The sequence below is a fragment of the Coloeus monedula genome (assembly GCF_965178545.1).
Source record: "Coloeus monedula genome assembly, chromosome: 26".
In the NCBI taxonomy this organism is placed as follows: domain Eukaryota; kingdom Metazoa; phylum Chordata; class Aves; order Passeriformes; family Corvidae; genus Coloeus; species Coloeus monedula.
This window is the reverse complement of record NC_138806.1, coordinates 5,938,019-5,964,372: the sequence shown is the minus strand read 5'-3', so window position 1 is coordinate 5,964,372 and position 26,354 is coordinate 5,938,019. Positions and strand designations below refer to the sequence as shown.

At 55.0% G+C, this 26,354-nt stretch overlaps 1 protein-coding gene across 1 annotated transcript; it reads right to left on the bottom strand.

The window, feature by feature from the left end:
* Positions 1–802: 802 nt before the first annotated feature.
* Positions 803–23,366, bottom strand: IGF2BP1 (insulin like growth factor 2 mRNA binding protein 1; the record flags this gene model as incomplete). The annotated part of the gene is made up of 15 exons (XM_082297446.1): positions 803–895; positions 1,865–1,978; positions 2,073–2,204; positions 2,745–2,819; positions 2,930–3,046; positions 4,004–4,126; positions 7,142–7,277; positions 8,000–8,122; positions 8,301–8,435; positions 9,068–9,340; positions 10,552–10,615; positions 10,942–10,993; positions 11,539–11,587; positions 21,970–22,030; positions 23,192–23,366. The coding sequence occupies 15 exons, from the start codon at positions 23,364–23,366 to the stop codon at positions 803–805; spliced, it is 1,722 nt and encodes a 573-aa protein (XP_082153572.1).
* Positions 23,367–26,354: the final 2,988 nt, after the last annotated feature.

Below are 26,354 nucleotides of genomic sequence, written 5' to 3'. Positions count from 1 at the left end.
AAATAAAAATGAAATAAAATTAAAAAAGAAATAAAATAAAAAAAGAAATAAAATAAAAACGAAATAAAATAAAAATGAAATAAAATAGGGGAAATAAAATAAAAGGGATAAGATAAAAAAGGGGAAAAATAAAATCAGGGGGAAATAGGGGAAAAGGTAAACTAAAATATGGAAAGAAATATTTAAAAAACAGGGAAAAAAGGTCAAAAAGAAACCAGGAAAATCACGGAACTGGGAAGGAGCAGCACAAAGGCAGCGCCCCACAAGGAAGGGCAGCGGTTCCCTGGGAATGCCCCTGGGAATGCCCCTGGGAATGCCCCTGGAATGCCCCTGGAATGCCCCTGGAATGCCCTGCAGCCCGGGATGGCTCCTCCGGAGGGGACGGGAGCGGGAGCGGGAGCGGGAGCGGGAGCGGGAGCGGGAGCGGGAGCGGGAGCGGGAGCGGGAGCAGCGCCGCTCATCCCGGAGGGCCGCGGGATTCCCGCCGGCCCCGCCCAGCCCTGCAAGCCAATGGAAGCGCCGTGATCCCACGGGGCCGGAATTCCCAGTGGAATTCCCGGTGCCGCTGGTGGAAGTGGTTCCCAGTCCCACTGCGGGGTGACATTCCCAATCCCTGCGGAAGCGATTCCCAGTCCTGTGGAAGCGATTCCCGATCCCTGTGGATTCCCAGTCCCTGTGGATTCCCGATCCCTGTGGATTCCCGATCCCTGTCTCCCTGCGGTTACTGATTCCCAGGCACTCCGAGCCCGGCCTGGCTGGGCCGTGTCCTCGCTCTCCCGGGATCTGGGGATCCTTGGGGTCCCTATTTCCTCCGGGATTGGCTCTGGCTGCTCTGGCCCTTCTGGTGCTGCTGCTTCACCTGTGCCAGGATGTCCCGGATCTTGCGCTGAGCCATCTGGGAACGACAGGCAGGGATTCATGGAATGCTGCAATCCCATCCCATCCCATCCCATCCCATCCCATCCCATCCCATCCCATCCCATCCCATCCCAGCCCTCGCTGTCCCAGGCCGCTCCCAGCCCCATCCAGCCTGGCTTTTCCCATCCCCATTTCCCAATTAAACCCCTTTCATTCCCAATTTCCACCCAAGTCCAGGTGCAGCTCCTATCCCAGGGCTCTCCCGTGTTTTTCCTGGGAATGACAGGCGGGATTGATGAGATGATGACCAAAAATGAGCTCTTTGAGCAACGCCAAAGCTTTGGATCCTGCCCACGCAGTCGCTGGTGGGAATTTAATTATGGGATTCCCAGACTGGTTTGGGTTGGAAGGATTTAAATCCCATCCCATTCCAGCCCCTGCCCCGGACAGGGACACCTCCCACCGTCCCAGGGTGCTCCAGCCTGGCCTGGGACACTTCCAGGGATCCAGGGGCAGCCACAGCTTCCCTGGGAATTCCAGCCCAGCCAGGAATTCCTCCCCAGTGTCCCACCCAGCCCTGCCCTATTCCAGTGGGAAGCCATTCCCTGGCTCCTGTCCCTCCAGCCCCTGTCCCCAGTCCAGCTCTCCTGGAGCCCCTCCAGGCCCTGCAAGGGGCTCCGAGCTCTCTCTGGATCCTTCCCTTCTCCAGGTGAGAAATCCCAGATCTCCCAGAACTGCAAAGCACGGGGGGATCCCTGAGACCTCAGGAAAAGGGAAACGACCTCGTTTGCCATGGAAAATGCTCCAGTGTCCAGCACGGCCACCAGACATCTCCCAGACATCCCATTTTCCATGTTCTAGTCAGGTTTGGGATTGACGCTCCCACATCCCAAACAGCAGCCATACCCAGCAGCCAGGCATGGAATAATCCATTCCCAGGAGGATTCCCACGGGGACACTACCCTGGAGAAGCCCCGGAGAGCTCCCGCAGCTGCCGGCGCCGTACCTGGCTGGCGTAGAAGTGCCCGATGATCTTGACGATGACCTGCTCGTTCTCGTCCGGGGTCTGCTCCCGTGGCACCACCACCTCGGCCGCCGTCAGGTTCTGCAGCTCGTTCACCTGCGGGGCACCGACGGCGTCAGCCCCGCAGGAAAACCCCGGCTGCTTCCCGGGAATTCCTCCCTCGGGACGCGCTCCTCCCGTCCCCACTCACGGTCTTGCCGCCCTTGCCGATGACCCGGCCGGCGGCCGAGGCCGGCACGCGGATGTGCGTCTCCAGCTTCACCTCCTCCTTCGGCCCGAAGAAGTTCTCCTCCTTCAGCTTCCCATAAATCCTGCCCTGGGCCTGGAGAAGGGATGGAGTCAGGAAGGTCCCACCCTGAGATCCATCCCTGGATGGGGCAGCGTCCCATCAAATCTCAGTCCTTTGGAATTTGGAAAACTGAGGAGAAATGCCACGTGTCCCGCTCCCGCCGGAATTCCATAGGCTTCCGAAAAAAGTAAAATTTGAAAAGAAATTGTTTCCGGGCTACTCTAAACTGGAAAGAAAACCACTCAAACAACAGAAAGAGGGGAAAGAATTCCCCTGGGAGAGCTGATCCTGGGATTACCCAGCTGCGGATTGGGGGGGTCAGAGCTGGGGTCACCCCCCTGCCCTCCCTCACAGGGAACACCCCAAAGCCCCTGGGCTGGTGGCAGCACAGGGAGCTCCACCCCCGGATTTGGGCTGGATTTGGGCTGGGCCATCATCCTGTAAAATCTTCAGAATTCCAAACCCTCTCGGCCCCTGGGAGAGCCCAGATCTAAATTAGGGGCTCAGTTGGGGTCACCCCCCGCCCTCCCTCACAGGGGACACCCCGATCTCCCCGGGGTGGTGGCAGCGCACCTTGAACTGCGCCTCGGGCGGGCCGGTGATCACCACCATGCGCACTTTGGAGTCCGGCGTCTCCGGAGGCGCGATCTGCAACGGGACGGACACGGCGCTACAGCCCCACCCACGCTTCCCGGGGGCTTTTCCCAGGAAAAATGTTCCTAACTGGGGACAAAAGGGCCCCCGAGGGACGGCCCCACCTTGATGGAGGCGCTGGCGAAGCGCGAGAGCTGCTTGATGTGCTGGCCCTTCTTGCCGATGATGGCCCCGACCGCCTGCGCCGGGATGAAAACGTGCACGGTCTCCTGCTCCGGGGGCTGCGGGAACGGGATCGGGAGGCAGGGTCACTGTTTGGGGTCAGTGCCACCATTTGGGGCTCCCTGTCATCATTTGGGGTTCAGTGTCACCATCGGGGGGGTTCCTGTCACCATTATGGGGTCGCTGTCACCATTTTTGGGTCACTGTCACCATTTTGGGGTCACTGTCACCATGTGGGGGTTCCTGTCACCATTTGGAGGGTTCCTGTCACCATTTCGGGGTCACTGTCACCATTTTGGGGTCACTGTCACCATTTCGGGGTCACTGTCACCATTTTGGGGTCATTGTAACCATTTGGGGGGGTTCCTGTCACCATTTTGGGGTCACTGTAACCATTTTGGGGTCACTGTCACCATTTTTGGGTCACTGTCACCATTTTGGGGTCACTGTAACCATTTGGGGGTTCCTGTCACCATTTGGAGGGTTCCTGTCACCATTTTGGGGTCACTGTCACCATTTTGGGGTCACTGTAACCATTTGGGGGGTCACTGTAACCATTTCGGGGTCACTGTCACCATTTTGGGGTTGCTGTCACCATTTCGGGGTCACTGTCACCATTTTGGGGTCACTGTAACCATTGGGGGGTTCCTGTCACCATTTCGGGGTCGCTGTCACCATTTCGGGGTCACTGTCACCATTTTGGGGTCACTGTAACCATTTGGGGGTTCCTGTTACCATTTGGGGGGTTCCTGTCACCATTTGGGGGGTTCCTGTCACCATTTCAGGGTCACTGTAACCATTTCGGGGTCCCTGTCATCATTTTGGGGTCTGTGTCACCATTTTTGGATCATTGTCACCCTCCTACTCCCCAGCGATGCCCACACCTCTCCCATGGGGCTGAGCCACCCTCAGCGCCTTTCCCACCGCCTTTCCCCCAGATGACTCCAGCCCGTCCCGCCTCCCTGCCCATCCCGGGGGAGTTTTCCATGGGGAATATCCCGAGCGGGGTCACCCACCAGGAAGGAGCTGTAGGGAGCGGCCCCGGAGACGCTGCTCGGGGGCGGCGGCACCGCTGTGGAGGAGGCCGGGAAGAGCCCGACGGCGGCCAGGTTCAGGCCGGGAATGAGGTGGGATTGTAACTGAGGGGAAAACAAACGGGGATTTGGTCAGGGATTGTAAATGAGGGGAAAACAAACGGGGATTTGGTCAGGGATTGTAACTGAGGGGAAAAAAAATGGGGATTTGGTCAGGAATTGTAACTGAGGGGAAAACAAACGGGGATTTGGTCAGGGATGGTAACTGAGGGGAAAACAAACATGGATTTGGTCAGGGGTGAGGTGGGATTGTGGCTGAGGAGAAAACAACTGAGGGGATTTGGTCAGGAATTGTAACTCAGGGGAAAACAAACGGGGATTTGGTCAGGAATTGTAACTGAGGGGAAAACAAACATGGATTTGGTCAGGGGTGAGGTGGGATTGTGGCTGAGAAGAAAACAACTGAGGGGATTTGGTCAGGAATTGTAACTGAGGGGAAAACAAACGGGGATTTGGTCAGGAATTGTAACTGAGGGGAAAACAAACGCGGATTTGGTCAGGAATTGTAACTGAGGGGAAAACAAACATGGATTTGGTCAGGGGTGAGGTGGGATTGTGGCTGAGGAGAAAACAACTGAGGGGATTTGGTCAGGAATTGTAACTGAGGGGAAAACAAACGGGGATTTGGTCAGGAATTGTAACTGAGGGGAAAACAAACGGGGATTTGGTCAGGAATTGTAACTGAGGGGAAAATAAACGGGGATTTGGTCAGGAATTGTAACTGAGGGGAAAACAAACATGGATTTGGTCAGGAATGGTAACTGAGGGGAAAATAAACGGGGATTTGGTCAGGGATGGTAACTGAGGGGAAAATAAACGGGGATTTGGTCAGGGATTGTAACTGAGGGGAAAACAAACGGGGATTTGGTCAGAGATGGTAACTGAGGGGAAAATAAACGGAGATTTGGTCAGGAATTGTAACTGAGGGGAAAACAAACGGGGATTTGGTCAGGAATTGTAACTGAGGGGAAAAAAACCATGGATTTGGTCAGGAATTGTAACTGAGGGGAAAACAAACGGGGATTTGGTCAGGAATTGTAACTGAGGGGAAAATAAACGGAGATTTGGTCAGGAATCGTAACTGAGGGGAAAATAAACAGGGATTTGGTCAGGGATGGTAACTGAGGGGAAAATAAACGGGGATTTGGTCAGGAATTGTAACTGAGGGGAAAACAAACATGGATTTGGTCAGGAATTGTAACTGAGGGGAAAATAAACAGGGATTTGGTCAGGAATTGTAACTGAGGGGAAAACAAACGGGGATTTGGTCAGGAATTGTAACTGAGGGGAAAAAAACCATGGATTTGGTCAGGAATTGTAACTGAGGGGAAAACAAACGGGGATTTGGTCAGGAATTGTAACTGAGGGGAAAATAAACAGAGATTTGGTCAGGAATCGTAACTGAGGGGAAAATAAACAGGGATTTGGTCAGGGATGGTAACTGAGGGGAAAATAAACGGGGATTTGGTCAGGAATTGTAACTGAGGGGAAAACAAACATGGATTTGGTCAGGAATTGTAACTGAGGGGAAAATAAACGGGGATTTGGTCAGGAATTGTAACTGAGGGGAAAACAAACGGGGATTTGGTCAGGAATCGTAACTCAGGGGAAAACAAACGGGGATTTGGTCAGGAATTGTAACTGAGGGGAAAATAAACGGGGATTTGGTCAGGAATCGTAACTGAGGGGAAAACAAACGGGGATTTGGTCAGGAATTGTAACTGAGGGGAAAACAAACGGGGATTTTGTCAGGAATTGTAACTGAGGGGAAAACAAACATGGATTTGGTCAGGAATTGTAACTGAGGGGAAAATAAACAGGGATTTGGTCAGGGATTGTAACTGAGGGGAAAACAAACGGGGATTTGGTCAGGGATTGTGGCTGAGGGGAAAATAAACATGGATTTGGTCAGGAATGGTAACTGAGGGGAAAATAAACGGGGATTTGGTCAGGAATTGTAACTGAGGGGAAAACAAACGGGGATTTTGTCAGGAATTGTAACTGAGGGGAAAACAAACATGGATTTGGTCAGGAATTGTAACTGAGGGGAAAATAAACAGGGATTTGGTCAGGGATTGTAACTGAGGGGAAAACAAACGGGGATTTGGTCAGGGATTGTGGCTGAGGGGAAAATAAACATGGATTTGGTCAGGAATGGTAACTGAGGGGAAAATAAACGGGGATTTGGTCAGGAATTGTAACTGAGGGGAAAATAAACGGGGATTTGGTCAGGGATCGTAACTGAGGGGAAAATAAACGGGGATTTGGTCAGGAATTGTAACTGAGGGGAAAACAAACATGGATTTGGTCAGGAATTGTAACTCAGGGGAAAACAAACGGGAATTTGGTCAGGAATTGTAACTGAGGGGAAAACAAACGGGGATTTGGTCAGGAATTGTAACTGAGGGGAAAATAAACGGGGATTTGGTCAGGGATTGTAACTGAGGGGAAAACAAACGGGGATTTGGTCAGGGATCGTAACTGAGGGGAAAATAAACGGGGATTTGGTCAGGGGTGAGGTGGGATTGTGGCTGAGGAGAAAACAACTGAGGGGATTTGGTCAGGAATTGTAACTGAGGGGAAAACAAACGGGGATTTGGTCAGGAATGGTAACTGAGGGGAAAACAAACACGGATTTGGTCAGGGATGAGGTGGGATCGTAACTGAGGGGAAAATGAACATGGAATTGGTCAGGAATGAGGGGGGATTGTGGCTGAGGGGAGAAATCAGTGTGGATTTGGTCAGGGATGAGGTGGGATTGTAACTGAGGGGAAAACAAACGTGGAATTGGTCAGGAATGAGGGGGGATTGTGGCTGAGGGGAGAATAAGATCAGGAATGAGGTGGGATCGTAACTGAGGGCAGAAATCAGCATGGATTTGATCAGGGATGAGGGGGAATTGTGACTGAGGGGAGAAAGGAGATCAGGAATGAGGGGGGATGGTGACTGAGGGGAGAAAGGAACAGGGATTGGATCAGGGACGAGGAGGGGTCGTGACTGGGATCAAAGGGGCGCTGGTGTTCTGGGGTCGCCGCCCCGGCCAGGCCCGGCCCCACTCACGCTCATGGCAGCCACGTCGTTCTCGTAGGCCTCCCGCACTTTCTTCATGATCTCCTGCTCGGCGCGGCAGCAGCTCTCGGGGGAGCCCTTCACCGTGATCGTCCTCTCGGGGTTGTACAGGGTCAGGTCCTGCAGCCTGAGGGGGGACGTCAGCACCGGGGGCACGGGGACACGGCCGGGGCAGGGATGGGGACACGGCCGGGGCAGGGATGGGGACACGGCTGGGGCAGGGATGGGGACACGGCCGGGGCAGGGACGGGGACACGGCCGGGGAAGGGACAGGGACACGGCCGGGGCAGGGATGGGGACACGGCCGGGGCAGGGACGGGGACACGGCCGGGGAAGGGACGGGGACACGGCCGGGGAAGGGACGGGGACACGGCCGGGGCAGGGATGGGGACACGGCTGGGGCAGGGAATGGGGACACGGCCGGGGCAGGGAATGGGGACACGGCCGGGGAAGGGATGGGGACAGGGCCAGGGAAGGGGATGGGGTTTGAGCCGGGGGTTTCTTGCTGCCTTCCCCAAAAATGGGGTTTTACAGGAAAATCCCAGTTCTGGACACCAAACTGGGCAGTGCTGAGAGCTGCAGCCCCAAAAGGGTGGGAGGGGACAGCAAAGAGGTGGGGACACTACAGAGAACACTGAAGGAATAGGGAAGGAACCTCAAAGGGATGGAGAAGGGACCCCAAAGGGACCCCAGAGGGGATGGGAAAAGGGAGTACAGAAAATCCAACACCAAAGTTTCCCGAGAGAACTTTGGGGACTAAAACCTCTCCCCCCACTCCCATCCTCATCCTCCTCCCCCACCCATCCCAGAGTGAGGAATTCCCGCCCCGTTTCCCGGGGGAATCCTTACGAGGAGATGGTGATTTTGGTCTCCGTGTCCTGCTCCACCTTCTTGAGGTTCCGGCCCTCTTTGCCGATCAGGCGCCCCACAAAGTTGTTGTGGGCCAGGATTTTCAGCGGCACCTCCTCAGCCCTGGGAACGGGAACGGGGGGAAAACCCCACAGGAGGGATTGTGGAAGCAGGGGAAGGAGGGGTTGGCACAGAGGGATGGGGGAAGCTCAAACCGCATCACTTGGAGTCCCCAAACACGAAATTCCTGCACCACGGAGCCCAGGGCAGACCCCGGGGTGGGATCCGTGGGAATTCTTACGTCTTGGTGTCCTTGGCCTCCTTCTGCATGATGTCCAGGATCATCCTGCAGGCGGCCGAGCAGCCCTCGGGCGTCGAGTGGATGCTGATGGCTTTTTCTGCCGCTCCCGCGTTCTCCTTCCGGTGCACGTCGATCCTACAAAAACTCGGGATGGGCCCTGGGAGCGGCTCCCCGGAGCTCCCGCTCTGCCCTAAATTTGGAATTGCACCCAGGAAGGCAAGAGGAGGGAACTATGGGCTGGGTATCCCGCAGGGATGCGGGGCCTGGGAGCTCAAATCCCAAAAATCCGAACGGGATTTTTAACAGCAGGAGGGATTGAGGGATGAGCACCCGACTGGGGTGGGATGGGATGGGATGGGGTGTCCACCACCTCGTATCCCAAAGAAATCCTTCCTCGGGGGATAAATCCTTCCTTGGGGGGGATAAAGTGTTTCTGGGGGTATAAAGGGTTCCTTGGGGGGATTTAAAGGGTTCCTTGGGGGATAAACCCATCCTTGGGGGATAAAGAGCTCCTTGGGTGCCAATACAAGCACTGGCTTGTGTATTTGGCTCCTTGGGAGCCAAATCCAGTAGGGAGAAATCCCACAAATTTATGTCCAGTGCAACCACTTGGGTCCCAGCCCAGCCCTTGCATGGGGAGACACAGAGAGAAGCCTGAGGGCCGGGGCAGCGAACAGCGAGGAGGAGCCACAAATCCCATATTTCCTAAAAAAAAAAAAACCCCAAAATCCCAACGAGGCAGAAAAATTGCGGGCAGAGGGACTCACTTGGACTGGGTCTGCTTGGTGATGTTGCGGATGGTGGCCCCCTCCTTGCCGATGATGGCCCCCACGAACTGGGTGGGCACCAGCAGCCGCAGGGGCACGTCCAGGGGGGGCTGCTTGGGGGGAGCCCCCGCGGGCGTGGGGGAGCCGGGCCTGGCCGCGCCCCGGGCCCCGAAGGCCCTGCGGCCGTTCTCCGGCCCCGGCTGCTCGTCGGGGATGTAGGAGACCTTCAGCGCGTGGTTCTCCAGCTGGTGCCCGTTCAGCTTCGTGATGGCTCTGGGGAAAGGCGGGAGAACGCTCGGAGCTGGGGTTTGCGGGGCCATCGAGCGGCGGATCGGCCCCAAAAGGGACGGGGTCGGCCATGGGGAGCAAGTTTTATGGGAGAAGGGAAAAGCGGCAGCAGGAGCTGGAGGGAATGCCCAGGAATATTTTAAGGGGAGCGTCTCCCAAAACTCCCATGCGGGGAGTGGTTCCTGAATTTCCTCTGGGGGACTGTGGGGAGAGATTGCAAATCCCTGTCCTGGTGTTCCCGTAATTCCCAGATCTCCTCTGAGGGACTGAGTGAGAGATCCCAAATCCCTCTCCCAAAATTCCCAAGCAGGGAGGGATTCCCAAATCTCTGCTGAGTGAGAGATCCCGAATCCCTCTCCCAAAATTCCCATACAGGGAGGGATTCCCAGATCTCCGCTGAGGGACTGAGTGAGAGCTCCCGAATCCCTCTCCCAAAATTCCCAAGCAGGGAGGGATTCCCAGATCTCCCGTCTCTCCTGAGGGGTTGAGTGAGAGATCCCAAGCCGCTGTCCCGGTGTTCCCACGAGGCAGTGATTCCCGAGCCTGCGGGATTGAGATCCATCCCGAATCCCGTCCCGCGGGAATCCCGGGATGCAGCAGCCGGCAGCTGTCGGTAGATGGGGCTGGCAGCCAGAGGAGGAGCCGCTCTCTGCTCTCCGCATTCCCTCCCACATTCCCGGCTCCAGGAATCGGGCACCGACTCCGTTCCGGCAAAGAAAATTCCCTAAACTAACCCCCAAATTCCTTAAAAGTGGCAGGACTGAGGTTTTCCGTGCTGCGAAGGGAGCAGGGGAAGGTGCGGGATGAGGGAAAAAGCAGGGAATGGTCTCCGAGTCTCCCACCGAGAGCTCCTGGGATATTTCTCCCCATGATTACTTTTTCTGGAGGCAGAATTCCCAAAATCATGGAAGCCCAGGGAAATCCCCACTTCTGCTCCAGCGAAAAGTTCAAGTTTTACTCCCTGAGCTGCTGAGAAAACCCCAAAAACTTGGAATTCCTTCCGAAGATGAAGGAAAACCAATTGGATTTAAGGGATGTCCTCAAGGGTTTGCTGGTTTTAGCCAAAATTTCGGGATTTGGGAGTGATGGGATCCCAGCACTGGAAATCCTTGTTCCTACAGGCGGGGGGGCAGGGAGGAGATCCTGGATTCCCAGATTCCCAGATTCCCGGATTCCCGGATTCCCAGGGCACTCACTGCCGGGTCTGCTCCCGGTTGGCGTAGGTGACGTTGACCACGGCGGTCTCACTGTCCGTGTTCACTGCGGGAATTCGGGAAAGGAGGCAGGAATTAGGGAAAAGGAATCAGGAATTAGGAAAAGGAATCAAGAATTAGGGAAAAAGAATCAGGAATTAGGGAAAAAGAATCAGGAATTAGGGAAAGGAATCAGGAATGAAAGAAAAGAATCAGGAATTAGCACAAAAACCTCAGCTCAAACCCCCCAAAACCCCCTGGGACGAGGGATGAATCCCCTCAGGATCTCCCCAGCGATTCCCAAGCGGGTTTTTCCTGGATCCAGACTTTATTCCCTCCTCCCCCTGGAACGGGGCAGAAATTCCCGAAATCCGGATTTTATTCCCGTCCTACCTTGCTCGCAGTTTTCCACGGTGCCGTACTGCGCCAGCAACCCATCCAAAACCTGGGAAAAGCGGGAAAACCATCCCGATTTACCTCGGGATATGCCGGGAAATCCCATCCATCCCTAAAGGCAGCGCTGCCGTCATTAGGATCGTTAAGAATTCCCAAGCAATTAAGGCCGGGAAGCTCCAGGACGCTGCTGGACCAAGGTCGGAGCCAGCAGGGGGGGAAAGCAGAGCCAGGGAAAAATCCCAGCGGGAAGCGAGGATCCGTTTTATTCCCTCTACAATGGGGAAATCACAAACACCCCGGAATTCATGGGGATTCCGGAATAATTAATGGGGATTCCGGAATAATTAATGGGGATTCCGGAATTCATGGGGATTCCGGAATAATTAATGGGGATTCCGAGCGGTGTTGCTTTCTTCGCCCCCATCCCGGGATTTCCCCCCTGTAATGGGAGAGGAAGGGGGGTAATTAAGAGCCAATTAATGACAAAGAGGAGGGAAAATCGACTCCGATCCCGAGGAAGGAATCCTGGAGAGAGGGAATTAGGGAATTAGGGAATTAGGGAATTAGGCCTGGAGCTGCATCCGCTCCTCTTACCTCCCATCGCAGCTGCGGCGGGATGTTCCGGATCTGGATTTTCCGGCTCCTGGAAGGATGAAAAAAGGGGGATTTTGGGGTGGAGCTGCTGCACGTCCACGGATCAGAGCGAGCCTTGGAATTCCGAGTGCTCCGGGGATTCCCGGCGGCTCTCGGTTCATGATGGGGCCGGAATTGTGCCGGGAGTGAAATTCCAGAATCCCTCCGGCACCGCTCAGATCCGCGGGCTGGGTGTGACTTTTGCCAGGTTAAACGGGAGGATGGGGAAGGAGCAGAGAGGGACGAGGAGCCGCCCCTTGGGATGTCATTCCCGTGTCCGAGCTCTCTCCGGCACGGCTCCTGACCCCGGCTGCTCTCCGGCTGCTCCCAATTTTGGCTCTTCCCAACTCCCTTTCCCCAAAATAGCAGCTCCTGGTTTAATCCTGAGCCCAAATTTCCCCAGATCCTGATCCGAGCAGCTGCTGGGGACAGCTGGGAACAGCCTTGGGATCATCCAGAGCCTCCAGAACCCCAAATTCCTGCGGAAAGGGAGCGACGCCTCAAGGTGCCCAAAAATGGGGATTCAAAGATATCCCCAAAATCCCTGCCAGGCCACACCGGAGCAGCTCCAAGGAACAGGGATGGGCATCCAGAAAAAGCCCCGGATCCCAGGGAGGCGGAAGCCCGCTGGAGCCCAGAGCAGGTTCCGGGATTGAAACTTTGGAAGCTCTCAGGGGAAGCTCTGGAAGTCGGGATCCCCCCGGATGCATCCCCAGGGATCTCCTTCACTGGGAATCCGCTGGGAATTCCCTGCAGTGTCCTGGCACGGGGGCAGCAGCCGGAGCAAGGACCTGGCCGGGATCCAGCGGGGTCGGCGCCGATGGAAAAGCAGCTCCGGCACATCCCGGAGTGTCCCTGCCCTTTTCCACAGGGAATTCTCACTTTGAGGCACAGAGCCCGTCCCCGCTGGATGGCAGCGGCTCCTCCCTGGCTCCCAGGAAAACGTTTCGGCCACAGGTCCCAGCCGTGATTTGCCCTCTGAGCCAGCGAAATGTGGGAAATTACAGGAACCCCACGGAAACCCCACGGGAATCCCATGGGAACCCCATGGTAACCGCACGGGAACCCCACAGAAACCCCAGAGGAATCCCACAGGAACCCCATGGAAACCGCACGGGAATCCCACGGGAACCCCATGGGAATCCCACAGGAACCCCATGGAAACCCCACGGGAATCCCACGGGAACCCCACAGGAATCCCACAGGACTCTCCAAACCCCCCTTCTCCTTGCCGTGCCCCGAGGACAATTCCAGCCATCCCCCAGCTTCCCAAAATCCATCCATGCCAAAGGCAGCAGCTGCAGCCAGGACAAATTTCCCGGTGATAGAGAAGGGAACGGGATGAGTTGGGGATGAGCTGGGGATGAATTTGGGATGAGTTCGGGATGAGTTCAGGATGAGATTGGGATGAGTTTGGGATGAGATCGGGATGAGATTGGGATGAGATTGGGATGAGTTCGGGATGAGTTCGGGATGAGTTTGGGATGAGATCGGGATGAGTTTGGGATGAGTTCAGGATGAGATTGGGATGAGTTTGGGATGAGTGATGAGATTGGGATGAGTTCGGGATGAGTTTGGGATGAGTGATGAGATTGGGATGAGTTCGGGATGAGTTTGGGATGAGTTCAGGATGAGTTGGGGATGAGTTTGGGATGAGTTGGGGATGAGTTTGGGATGAGTTGGGGATGAGTTGGGGATGAGTTCGGGATGAGTTTGGGATGAGTTCGGGATGAGTCTGGGGAAGCCCGGCTGTTTTCCGTGCTCTTCCCACTGCACTTTGCCGACGGAGCGGGAGGCTCTTCCCGGCGCTCCCAGCCTGCCCCAAAGCTGAGCCCGGGGGGTTCCCCAGGTCCCCCCTCACTGAGAGATTCCCATTCCTGCAGGAAAATCCCAAATTCCAGCTCCCAAACGGACCCCAGAGCCGGTGCTGGCTGGACCATGAGCATTCAGGAAAACATCCCACGACCGTCGGTGAAAATCCCAAAACCCGGGAGGTTTAAAGGCAAAGCTTCTCCCGGAGCAGCTGCTCAGCCCAGCTCGGATCCCAGAGCGCTTCCCAGATCACCCCACAGCGCCGGGATTTCCCGCTCCATCCCCGATCCCTGGATAAGAACCGGGATTTCGGCCCCCGCCACCAGGAACATTCCACGTTTCGGGAGCAGCCGGAGCAGAGAAAATCCCAAAAGCGGATCCCAGTCGCTGCCTCCCTCCGGGAATTGCCTCGCCCAGGGATCCCAAATCCCGTCCGTCTGCTCCAGCTCCTGGGCGGCTCCCAAAATGCTGGAATTCCTGGCTAATTGAGCCTCATTATCCGGGTGATTGACAGCTGTCAATCATCCATCTCATCATCGGTAGCTGCGCTCGCTGGCACTGCGCCTGCGGGAGGGAGCAGGAGCCGCCCGGGGGCTCCGGCCTGGATGCGATCCATGAATCCCAAGGAATGTTTAGGATAAGGATTGACAGCCCTGGCTAAAAGGGAAAATCCCCAATTCCAACCCTTTTCCCCAACTCCCGGCAGGTGAAGGCTCCAGGAGTTTGGGATCCCTCCAGTCAGGAATTATTGGGATTGTTTAATTAGGATGGATTAATTAGGATGGATTAATTAGGATGGATTAATTAGGATTATGGAATGGCAGGGAGCTCCCTGCACAGCCAGGGCTGATCCCACAACTCCGGAATCCTGCGGGAATTGAGGCAAAGCCGGAGTTTTGCTGGTGAAATTCCAGGAAAAACGTGGAGCTGGGATGGAGATCGGAGCCTCTCCCTGCTCTGCTCTGCCCCTCATCCACACAAAATCCCAGAATTCCCAACGCTCGGAAAATCTTTCAGCACCGAACACAACATTTCCCAACGCACCGAGGAGGGAAAAGTCAGGAATTCCTTTGGATCCGCCCCCTCGGCACCGTGGGGTGACGGAGCAGGAGCTGGGGGGGCCGGGAAGAGCCGGAATTTCCCTGTGGGAACAGGTGGATCCCAAACCTGCGGGAATCCGAGGACATCCCGACAGTCTGGGTTCTCCAGGAGCGCTCGGAGCCGGGCACTGATGGGAACACGGAGCTTTGATTCCGCTCCAATCCCAGCTGGAAAAACCCGGCTCCGACTGGGGGGGGGAGAACCCGGCCCTGGGAGCAGTTCTGTGGGAATTCTCTTCCCTTTTTCTTTGGGAATTCTGTTCCCAATTCCCCTCTCCTCAATTCTCTGATCCCGGGAGCCGCTCCCTCGGGATCTCCCTGAACCTTGGAAGAGCCCCGGAACCGTGGCGGGGGGGCCCGAACTTCCCGTTTTTTCTGCCCCAATCCGTTGCCCGGGAATCTCCGGCTCTGTTTGCCCACGGAAAAGCCCTGGCGAGGATGGTGCGGGATGGATCCCGTCGGGCTCCGTGGATCCCGGCGCTTCCCTGCCTGGAGCCCATCCCGAGCCCATCCCGCTGCCTCATCCCTAAGCCCACACCCGGAGCTCTCCCCGCGGGTCCGGGGGCGTTTTCCCGGCCGGGTTTGCTCCGGAGCATTCCGGTAGCCAGGGAAAGTTTGGAATTCCAGCTCCGCTCTGGAGCGTCCGTCCCAACAAAGCACCCGAACCATTCCCGACGCTTCCGACGCTTCCCACAGTCGGATTCCTTTCGGTCGCTTCAGTTCCTCTCTTTTTTCTTTTCCAGGCGGGAATTCCGCTCCCCCCACCCAGAGCCGGGATGTTCCCGCTCCGGGGGCGCTCCCATCCCATTCCCAGCTCCTGCCCCCTCACTTCCAGCCACATTCCCAAGGAACTCCCCCTGCCCCTCGGCTTTCACGGATTCCCAGCTCCTGCAGGGAAGTTCCTCTGGGGAACGGTGGCAGAGCGGGATCGGCCCGGGATGGGGGATGGAGGATTCCCAAAGCTCTTCCCAACACACCTGGATAGCCCAAAATCTCCCCTTGGAAAAGGCTCTGGGATCCAAAGCTCGGCTGCAATCTCTTGGGATGATTCCAGAACAAAACCAAGCCCAGGGAAGGGGACCCAAGCCAAGGAATTCCCTGTGGGAATGGGACACAAGGAATGGGCTGTTCCCGATGGGAAGGGGACACGAGCCAGGGAATTCCCAGTGGGAATGGGACACGAGGAACGCGCTGTTCCTGACGGGGATGAGCCACGAACGGCTGCAGGATCCCAACCTTCCCAAGCCCCTTTCCAGAGGGAAAAATCCAGCAGTTTTCCATGTAAATCCCGATTTTTGTGTTAAATCCGTCGATTCCAAGCCGGGACAATTTTCCGGAGGCTGGAGCGGAACCAGAGCGGGATCGGCTCCCGCTCCCGAGGCTTCTCCATGGAAACATGCCAGGGTTTCGGGGAAAGGAGCCCAAAACAACCCTTGAAATTCCCTTTCCCAGCAATTCCCAGGGAAACCCACGGAGTGAAACTTCCCAAACTTCCCACTGTATCCCGGGATTCCTGCAGGAACCAGGACAACCTCCCAGCCCCAAAAGCCCCAGGATAACCTGGAAGCAACACCCAGCAAGGATTTCCAGGCAGAATTCCCTGAAGGATTCCCACGTTTCCTGGGAATGCCGCCGGGATAACCCCGCTCACCCCCGGGATTGGGATCGGGATCAGGATTCTCCTTTCCTCAAATTTGGGTTTTCATCCCAAAAAACCCCCCCATTCCTGGGGAGGAGACAATTCCCGAGCTGCTGCAGGCGCTTCCCATCCAAATCCAGCCCGGAATCCGGGAAGGGGCAGCAGCTCAGCCCCATCCCTGAGGGAATTTTCTCCCCTTTTCCCAGATTTTTTAGGCTTTTCTGGGAAGAGATTTCTGCTCCCACTCCGGAGCCTCCTGGATTCGTCCCACGCTTCCAGCAGGGCAGGATGAGAATTCCCAGGTGCTCAGGGACTCTGAGGATGGGGAAACCCTGGAATTTCCTCATCCCAGTTGCTTCCCAGTATCCCCCAGTTTGGCAGCTTCCCACCCCCAGATCCATCCGGAATGGGGGATTTGGGAATTCACATCCCAGTTTAAGCTTTGAAATTCCTTCGGTTTGGGTAAAAATGGGAATTTTCCCCTAAAACTTTTCCCAAAATTCCCTGTGGAGCAAAGAAACCCCGAACAGAGCCCTTGGAAAAGTTCCTCAAACCTCTCCAAAGAGCTTCTTCTCCAACAAAAACTTGGAATTTTCAGGTTTCACCTCCTCATTTTTTTGGGAAGCGGCAGCTCCCAAATTTAGGGAAATTCTGTCCAGTTTTGCCCCTTTTCTCCATAAAAACCAGCGGGATGGTTTAAAAGAGGCAGAAAAATCCCAAATTCCACCTGGATCCGAGGCACCTCCCGCTCCCAAACCCAGCAACCCTGGAAAAGCAGCGGAAAAAGCCCCAAAAAAAGTCAGGAAAAGGAGCTGGGGTCCCTCATCCAACCTGGATTCTCCCCCAAACCCCTCCCAAAATCCCTGGAAAACTTGAACACCACCGGGAATTTGGGCTGGAAGGGGCAGGAATCTCCTTTTATTTTTTGGGAATTTTTTATTTAAATCCCTAAAAGTCCCAATTCCCAAAGGGAGGAACTTTCTCCCTTCCCCTCAGCCTGGGCTTCTTTGCCTGAGCTTGAACCCAAATTTCGACCCAGATTCCGTTGGAAACCCCGGCTCAACCCCTGCAATTCCCACCGAAATTCCCAAAATCCCATCATTTCTCCTTCTCCGACTCCAGATCCTCCAAATCCCTCCTCCGTGGCTTCACAATTCCCAAGCTTTCACCAAAATCTCCCTTTTTTGGGACATTTTCCCCACATTTCCCACACAGGAAGAGGGGAAATAAAGGAATTTTCTTCACTTTTGCCCATTCCCAACTTCCTTTTCCTCTCCCCGCTATCCCGAATTTCATGGAATTCTCTCCCTTTTCACCCTCAGGAACGAAATTTATGGAAAAATCCTTCACCATTCGTTCAATTTTTTCTCTTTTTTTGGGGCTGAAAATCATCAAAACCTCGGAATTCCCAAATTATTTCCATCCCCGGAGGTGCAAAACCGGGAGCAGCCGGAAGCTCCCGGGCAGAAAAAAGCAGAAATTTGCCTTAAATTCCTCTTTTTCACCCCGGAATTTCCCGTTCTCCAGCCCAGCCTGGCCGGAAGGGAAAAGGATCGGATTTAGGGATTCCAGCCCAAAACCCATCGGAGCTTTTCTGGGGCGGGGAAAGAACGATCCACGTCCCTGAGCCCGTTTTTGGGTTGGTTTAGTTCATTTTTGGGTTGGTTCAATTCATTTTTGGGTTGGTTCATTTCACTTTTGGGTTGTTTTAGTTCATTGCTGGGTTTATTTCATTTTTGGGTTGTTTTAGCTCATTTTGGGGTTGGTTTATTTCATTTTTGGGTTTATTTCATTTTTGGGTTGTTTTAGCTCATTTTGGGGTTGTTTTATTTCATTTTTGGGTTTATTTCACTTTTGGGTTGTTTAGTTCATTTTGGGTTGGTTTAATTCATTTTTGGGTTGGTTCATTTCACTTTTGGGTTGTTTTAGTTCATTGCTGGGTTTATTTTAATTTTTGAGTTGTTTTAGCTCATTTTTGGGTTGTTTCAGCTCATTTTGGGGTTTATTTCATTTTTGGGTTGTTTTAGCTCATTTTTGGGTTGTTTCAGCTCTTTTTGGGGTTTATTTTATTTTTGGGTTGTTTCAGCCATTTTTGGGCTGGTTTAGTTCACTTTTGGGTCATTTTAGTTCATTTTTGGGTTTATTTCACTTTTGGGTTGTTTTAGTCCATTTTTGGGTTGTTTTATTTCATTTTTGGGTCGTTTTAGTTCATCTTTGGATTCATTTTTGCCCATTTTTGGTTTTTTTTTCATTTTTGGGTTGTTTCAGCCCATTTTGGGGTTTATTTCAATTTGGGGTCCATTTTTGAGTCATTTTAGTTCATTTTTGGGTCGTTTTTGCCCATTTTTGGGTTGTTTCAGCCCATTTTTGGGTTTAGTCCATTTTTTGGTTGTTTTATTTCATTTTTGGGTTGCTTTAGTTCACCTCTGTGTTGTTTTGTTTCATTTTTGGGTTGTTTCAGCCATTTTGGGGTTGGTTTTGTTCACTTTTGGGTTGGTTTTGCCCATTTTTGGGTTAGCTCATTTTTGGGTCATTTTAGTTCATTTTTGGGTTTGTTTCAGCCCATTTTTGGGTTGTTTTTGCCCATTTTTGGGTTGTTTCAGCCCATTTTTTGGTTTATTTTCCAGCAAATCCAACCCTCACCAGGGGAAAAAAACCCCCAAATTTTGGGCTGAAAAGTGGCAAAACAAAGGAGCCCCACTCGCCCTCAACCTGAATTCAGCATTTTTCGTTAGGAACAATTAATTCCAGGGATTTCCCTGGGTAAAATTGGGATTTTTCCGGTGGGAAACACCAGATTTGAAGAGAAATCCAAGGAAAAAAAGCTGAATTTGAGGCTTTTTCCAGCATTTCCCTGCTCTGCGCTGAACTTTGCTGCCACCACAGCAATTAATAATAATAATAATAATAATAATAATAATTTAATTACAACTCCAATCCACGCCCAGAGCACAACCCCGTGAGGGGCTGGAAACCCCCTTCCCATTCCCATTTTTTCCCCCATCCCAAATCCGACCCCAATCCCTAAATCCCAACCAAAATCCCCGAATTTCAACTTCTTTTCCTCTAAAGAATTTTCGCTTTTTCAAACTTTTCTGGCGACTCAGACGAGGAGGATTTGGGAGATTTTTCGGGATGCAAATCCCAAGTTTTCCCATCGAACAAAATCCAAGAAGAAGCAGCTCCCCAACAGCAACAAAACTCTGGGAACGACCCCAAATTCACCTGAAAGCTCCTTTTTGCTGAGAAAACCCCATTTTTAGCAATATTTTTCCCAATTTAACACTTCCGAGCGATCCCACTGAAACAATTCCCGCTGCTCGCCAAAATAATTTGAAGATTCCCAGGAATTAATCCACAATAAATCAATTTATTCCTCTGGGAGCCGCTCACCCCAAATCCCTTTTTTGCTGCCATTTTAACCCATTTGGGATTGGGTTGGTTTTTTTTAAATTATTTTTTTCTGCTGAATTTTGGAGAGGTTTTAAAAAAGGGGGAATAAAGCAGCAGGAAAGAATTCCTTGGAATTTGAAGGCACGAATTCATTCCGAGCACCCAAATTAAGGTTTTTTTAACGCTTTTTTCCGCTTCAACCTAAAGAAAAACCCAACTTTTGGGGGGTTTTTTGCAGGTTTTGTTTTAATGAACGAACCGGGAAGGGCAGCGCCGCTCCTGACTCGTTTTCCCACATTTTTAAAGGGATAAAAAAAAGGGGGGGGGGGGAGGAAAAAAAAGAAAAAAAAAAAAAAGCATCTCCTGTTTTGGGGGAGGGGAAAGGGGAGGATTTCTGCTCTCGGAGCCTCCGACCCACCCGATCCTGCCTCCCTTAACCATTTCCTGCTCCCCGCGCGTCCCAGCTGGAAAATCCAGGCTGGAAAACGAGAAAGGAGAGAAAGATTAAAAAAAAAAAACCCCAATCCAAACCCCCCCCAAAAAACCCCAAACCCCTCCCTTGAGGGAGCCGCTGCCTCTTCCCGGGATTGGGGGGATCCCAAATCCCCCAAATCCCCCCCAGAAATCCCCTTTGCAGCACCCGAGCTTGCCCAGCTCGGGGCAGCGGCCCCAAAATCGCCTCTTGCCCACTCAGAAGCACCAAACGCGTCCCAAAAGTGGCACAAAAGCGCCCGGGACGCTCCCGAAATCCCCCAAAATTCCCTCAAAACGCCCCCGGAGGGAAAAGTGGGAAAAGCGGCGCTGGCCCTTTAAGAGCAGCCCCGGAGTGGGGGGGGGGGGGCGCGGGGTGTTCATTTTAACCCCAAAAAAACCCCAAAATGGGATTTTAGCGGCCAATCCAAGGCACGGCGTTTTTAGGGATACCCAGGAGCAAAACCAATCCCAATCCCAAAATATTGTAGAAGTTCCCCCGTTCCCCAGCCCTCCCTGAAACCCCAAAACCCGGAGGAATATTCCCATTTCCAGGGAATTCCGCGTGGGGCAAAGGGGGGCGAAATCCGCTCCTCGCTCCCCAAATTATTGATTACCCAAAGGGGGGGGGGAGGGGGGGAATAAATAAAAAAAGAGCTTTTCCTGGTTTTTTTGAAGGGATATTTTGTTACTTTTCATGGAATTCCATCCCAATATCCTCCCCCCTCCCCCGATCCCTGGATGCCGAAGCCGCGGCGAGGCGCGGGAACAAAAATCATCGATCGCGAGGCGCCGGGGGAGGGGAGGGGGGGGGGAAAAGAATAAAAATTATGATTATCCCACGAAAATCGGGGAATCCGGACCGGGAAAAAGCTCGGAGGAATTCCGGGCTGGATTTGGGATCAGCCCGTTGGGATCAGCCCCCGCCGCGCTCCTCGCGAAGTTTGAGGCGAGGCCAAAGGGGGCGATCCCAAAACGGGGCAGGAAAGGGATGGAAAAGGTCGGGAAAGGAGGGATTTGGGGAAGTTTGGGGATGGGAAGAGTTGGCGTCGTCCCCTCCCTCTTTCCCCTTTGGAAAAGGCGCCTCCCGTCACGTGGCGATGGATTTGGGTCCAACGTGGACTCTTTGGGATCGGGGATTCCTGGAGTTCGGGAGGGAAAAGGGAAAGGAAGGGGGGGAGCGGAATTTCTGGGGGGAAAACCCGAAATCCAGGAAGGATTTTCGGGAATTCTGGCGGGGCTGGAGCGCGGGGAGGCTTTTCCAGAGCTCTCCCAGCTCCAGCCGGGAACAACAAAGGGCCAAGGAAGATGGAGATGGGATGGGCTGGGCACGGCGGCGGGAGAAGGAAAGCCCACGGAAAGCCCAAAACCGGCGCTTTTCACCCCAAAACCCAAGGAATTCAGCCAGGCTTTAAATCCCTGCCCGGCCGCGTGGGGTTTTTATTCCTTTCTCGCCATCCATCCCCAGCAAAATTCACTTGGTTTGAAGCTTTTTTTTTTTTTTTTTAATTAATTTTTGAAATTTTGACTTCCTCCAGACCAAAGGATCTCCCCCATTTCCCAGCCCAGGAGCCAAGAGGAGCCGGGAAATTCTTCCAGTGCCACAAGTTTGAAAATCCCAAGCCAAAGGCATCCATCACCCTGGGCCGCCGGGTGGAGAATTATTTATTTCACCTTTTTTTTTTTTATTTCTTTCTTTCCCTCTTTTTTTTTTTTTTTTTTTTTTAATAAAAAACTGGCCGAGGAAGTTTTCTTTGCCAAAAAAAAAATTAAATGAATTCATGAAATGTTGAAAGAATTAATTAAACTCGCCTCGCTGGGGACGAACCCGAGCCCAAAGCACTGACACCTCTGCATTTTACACGTTTTAGGTGTAAATTTTTGCCTCTTTTCTCTCGTATTTTTTACACCCCTCCCCAACAGAAATCAATAATTACGGTGATAACAATTAAAAATCAATGAAAACGCTGTCGTTACCTTTGCTTTTTGGGGACCGAGTGTTCGATCTCGAGCTGCTTCCCGTGAAGCTCCACTTTTCCTAAAAACAAAAATGTGCCTGGGTTTGAAAATCCGGGACGGGTGGGCAGGAAAAGCTTGGGATAAACAGGAATCATGCCGGGAAACCTCCCCAAATTCCCCCAAATTCCCCCAAATCCATCCCCCGGCTCCTTCACAAGTGGATTTTTATGAAATGCGAGCCTGGCTCCAAGTGGGAGTGGTGGCTCTGGACAACGTTCCTTAGGAATATTTAATTCCTCACTTCAGCCTGGAAGGGAACGAGGGATGGGATTTGGGACTTTTGGGTGGATTTGGAGAATTCCCCCCTTTCTTTCAGCCCTCCAGGAAAAGTCCTTGGGGCAGATTCCCTCCCCCTTTCCCACCAAAAGGCTCCAAAATCGGGACTCCACGGCAGGAATGGATTTCTCTTGGAAAATGGAGCGGGCTCTCCTCGCTGCTGGCTGATTCCACGATTCTTAATTTCATTTATTTTTGGGGGCAGTGAGGAAGAAGAGGAAGAAGAAGACGGGCAGAGCGCGGCTGGAGGAGCCCGGGGTGGGGGGGGGGGGGGGGGGGAGACGGAGAAGGGGCCAAAAAAACCCCTTCAAAAACCTCCCAATTCCCAACATTCTCCCAAATTCCCCCTTCCCAGAGCTTTCCTCTGTGGCTGCTCGCAGCATGGCGACCTCGCGCTCCCGCACACACCACACGCCCCAGGAACCCCGGCTCGAATCAAAATGGCCAAAGTCCCGCGGTGCCCAAAGCCCCCGAGCCCGCCGGGGCTGCCGCGGCCGGGGGGACCCACGCGGGGCCCGGGGTCGCTTTGTGCCCCCATCGCCCGCCGGGGCTGCCGGGGAAGGGACAAAAAGCGGGGCCACGGCTCGGCCCCGACGGGGACCCCGCGGTTTGTAGGGGAGCGGGAGGGATCGAGGGGGCCGGGAGGGATCGAGGGGAACGGGAGGGATCGAGGGGAACGGGAGGGGGTCGGGAAGGATCCAGGGGTTCAGGAGGGACTGAGGGGAACGGGAGGGATTGAGGGGTCGGGAGGTGTTGAGAAGGACGGAAGGAGGGCGAAGGGGGTCGGGAGGGATTGAAGGGGGCGAGGGATTGAGGGGGTCGGGAGGGATCCAGGGGTCGGGAGGGATCGGGAGGGATCCAGGGGGTCGGGAGGGATCGGGGGGGGGCTTCTCCCGCGGCTCACCCGAGAAAGTTTCGATGGCTTTCATGGCCCACTGCTCGTCGGGGCAGTCCACAAAGGCATAGCCGGACTTGACGAGGAACTGGCCGCTGAAGGAGATCTGGTGCTCGGTGAAGACTTTCTCCAGCTCGGCCGCGGTGACGCCCTCGGGCAGGTTCCCGATGTAGAGCTTGTTCATGGTGCGGCTCCGGGGGGCTCCGCCGAGCGCCCGTCGAGCTCCGGCCGCGCTGCGCCGGGCCGGGGGCTGGGCTGGGCGGCTCCGCTTCGCCCCCCTCGCTTTTCCCGGCTTTTTTGCCTTTTTTTTTTTCTCTCTCTTTTTTTTTCCTTTTTTTTTTTTTTCTTTTTTTTTTCTTTTTTTTTTTTTTTTTTTCCGAGCGGATTTTTGTGCCGTTGGGGAGGGGGCGGCGGCCGCTGGAGGAGGAGGAGGAGGAGGAGGAGGAGGAGGAGGAGGAGGAGGAGGAGGAGGAAGAAGAGGAGGGGGCGGCCCCGGCGGGCAGGGCGGTGGCGCCGGCGGCTGCGGGGCCCCCAAGTCGGCCCGAGTGGCACTCGAGTGTCACCGGACGCCTCTGGGCAGCCGGGGCACCGCCTCTAAATAAAACCGACCTGGAAAAAGGAGTGAAAATGTTTGCGGGAGGAAGCCACGTGGTGATGCGGGAGGGCCCGGCCCCCCGGGGGGAGGGGCCGCGGGGGGGAGGGGGCGGCCGCCACTTATTTATTTATTTTAATTGAATTTAAATACTCCGGCATTTCCCTCCGCGGGCGGGGGGCGCATCCTTCCCCCACCCCGTTCCCAACGCCGGGATCCCCCCCCCCATCCCCATCCCCATCCCCATCCCCAGCCCCCCCCACCCTGTCGGGGGCACTTTCCCATCTGCTGCAGCCCCCCGCCCCCACCGCGCCCCTCCCCCACCGCGCCCCTCCCCCACCCTTCCCCCGGTGCCTCAATGGGATTTTTCTGGGTGTAAAAAACTTCGGCATCAAAGGCGCCGGGAGGTCCCTGGCGCCGGGGCTTGGGGGGGGGGGGGGTCGCGCCGGGCTCGGCCTCGCCCGCGCCCCCTCCCCCGGGGCTGCCGGGACCCCCCCGGGCTGGGGAGGGGGATCGGCCCCGCATTGTTTTAATCCCCTCATGTGCAGCCCCCGGGGGAGGGGCGGAGGGGCCGGGGGCTGCTCCCGGCACAAAAGGGCCCCGCGCGGGCGGAGGGACCCTCCCGACGGGCAGGACGCGGGCTGGGGGCAGAGCTGCGACCCCCCCCACCCCCCCAATCCCTCCCTCTCTCCCTCCATCCCTCCCCGCTGCCTTTTCGGGAGACTTTTTATTTTTAGTCCGGAGCTGGGTTGAAAATAGCAGCGAGCCCACCCCCCCCCCCGGGCCGCCCCCCGCCTTCCCCGGCCCCGGCGGGGCGGGCGCGGAGCCCCGGGGGCACCGGGGGCACCGGGGCTGGGCCGGGGGCTCCGGGGGCGGCCGCGGCTCCCCCGCTCCTCCCTCCCTCCTTCCCTCCTCCTCCTCCTTCCCTCGCCCTCCGCTGCAAGTAGAGGCACGGAGCGGCCCCTCCGCGCCGCAATTAACTCTTAACGAGGGAAACTCTTAACGAGGAAAACTCTTAACGAGCAGAACTCGCTCCCGCCCGCGGCTCCGCTCAGCGTTCCCCCCCCCCCCCCCCCTCACTCCGCCTTCCGCCGGCCGCGGGAAAAAAAAATCCTAAAAATGTTTAAAAATTCCCCAAGAGCCGCGTTTTGCCCGCGGAGGGATGGGCTGGGGTCCCGCGGCTCCGGGCGCGTTCCCCGCGCGACTCTGCGCCCACCGCCCCAAAATCCGGGGGGTCCCCGCTGGGTTTGGGGGTCCCTCGGTGCTGCCCAGGTGGGACGTGCTGGGTTCCAGGGCGACTCCTTCTATTATTATCTCCATATTTATTCGTGGCTTTGTTTCATTTTGTTTTATTTTATTTTATTTTATTTTCCCCCTCCTCCCCCGGCTGAGGAAGAGCCACGCGTGGAATTCGGCGCTCAATAAATAAATAAATTTGGTGCCACCCGGGACACCCGAAAGTGCCTTTTTACACCTCAAGAAAGAGCTGCACACGCGCCCCCCCAGGACTTGGAAAACTCATCAAAAACTCATCAAAAGGAACGATAAAAATCCTGGGAAATGGTTATTTAAAGGGAAAAACCTCCAGCTTTCCATCCCGCAGCCGATCCAGGAGGTTACCCCGGGGTTTTTGGGGTAATTCGGGGAAATTCGGGATCCCATCGCTCCCACTCGTGGAGCACCAAACGCATCCCAGCCTTTGCGGGAGCTCCGTGCGCCGGTCCCGGGCAATTCCAGGGTGCGATCCCAGCTCCAGAGGCGCAGGTGAGGAGAAGGAAGCGATGGGATCGCGGGGGAGGGGGAGGAAATTCCCTGCCCGAAAAGGGAATTCTGAGCTTTTCCCGGGTGGAAAACCCAGCAGGGACCCCCCCCCAAGAGCAGAGGGGGAATAAATGATCCGTTTGCAGCTCGGGATCCATCCCTGATTCCTGGCAGGAATCTGGGGTTGGGGTTGGGATCGGTTCGCTGCAGAAGGAGCAGAGCCCTGAGAAATGAAGGAAAAAACCGCAAAAAAAGGGGCAAAAAACCCCCCCAAACAAAGAGGGAAATCTTCGCTCGGGATCGGAGAGCAGCAGGGCTGTCATCAGCCACCCTCCTTCCCCTCGCGCAGCATTCCAGATGCCAGGAATTCCGGGAATGCGAGCGGCGGGGATGGAAGCAGGCAGGGCAGCGCTGCCCCCACCCCAAAATCCCCACCCCGAGAGGGGAACGCTCCCCCCTCCCCAGCCCCGGCTGATCCCGAGGATTTCCAGCCCCTGCAGCGGAATTCCAGAGGCAATTCCAGGCTGAGCAACGAGTCTGGCGCTGGGAGACCCCCCCGGGCCTTTCCTGCTGCCCCAGGATTTTCCTCGCTCAGGTTTTGGTTTCAAAACCCCCCCGGGAAGTGAAATGTTGGGGTGGGTTTTGAGTTAAATTTCGGGGTATTCGTGAATTTTGCTGCCCCATCCTCCCCCCAGAACCGAGCTGCTTCCGATTTATCCCAGGAAAAGCTGATTTGGGGCAGAAGTTGGGATGGGGTTTTTTTTAAGGATTGAAATCTGGGAATCAGGCAGGAATTTTTCCAATTTCTCCCCAGCTCCG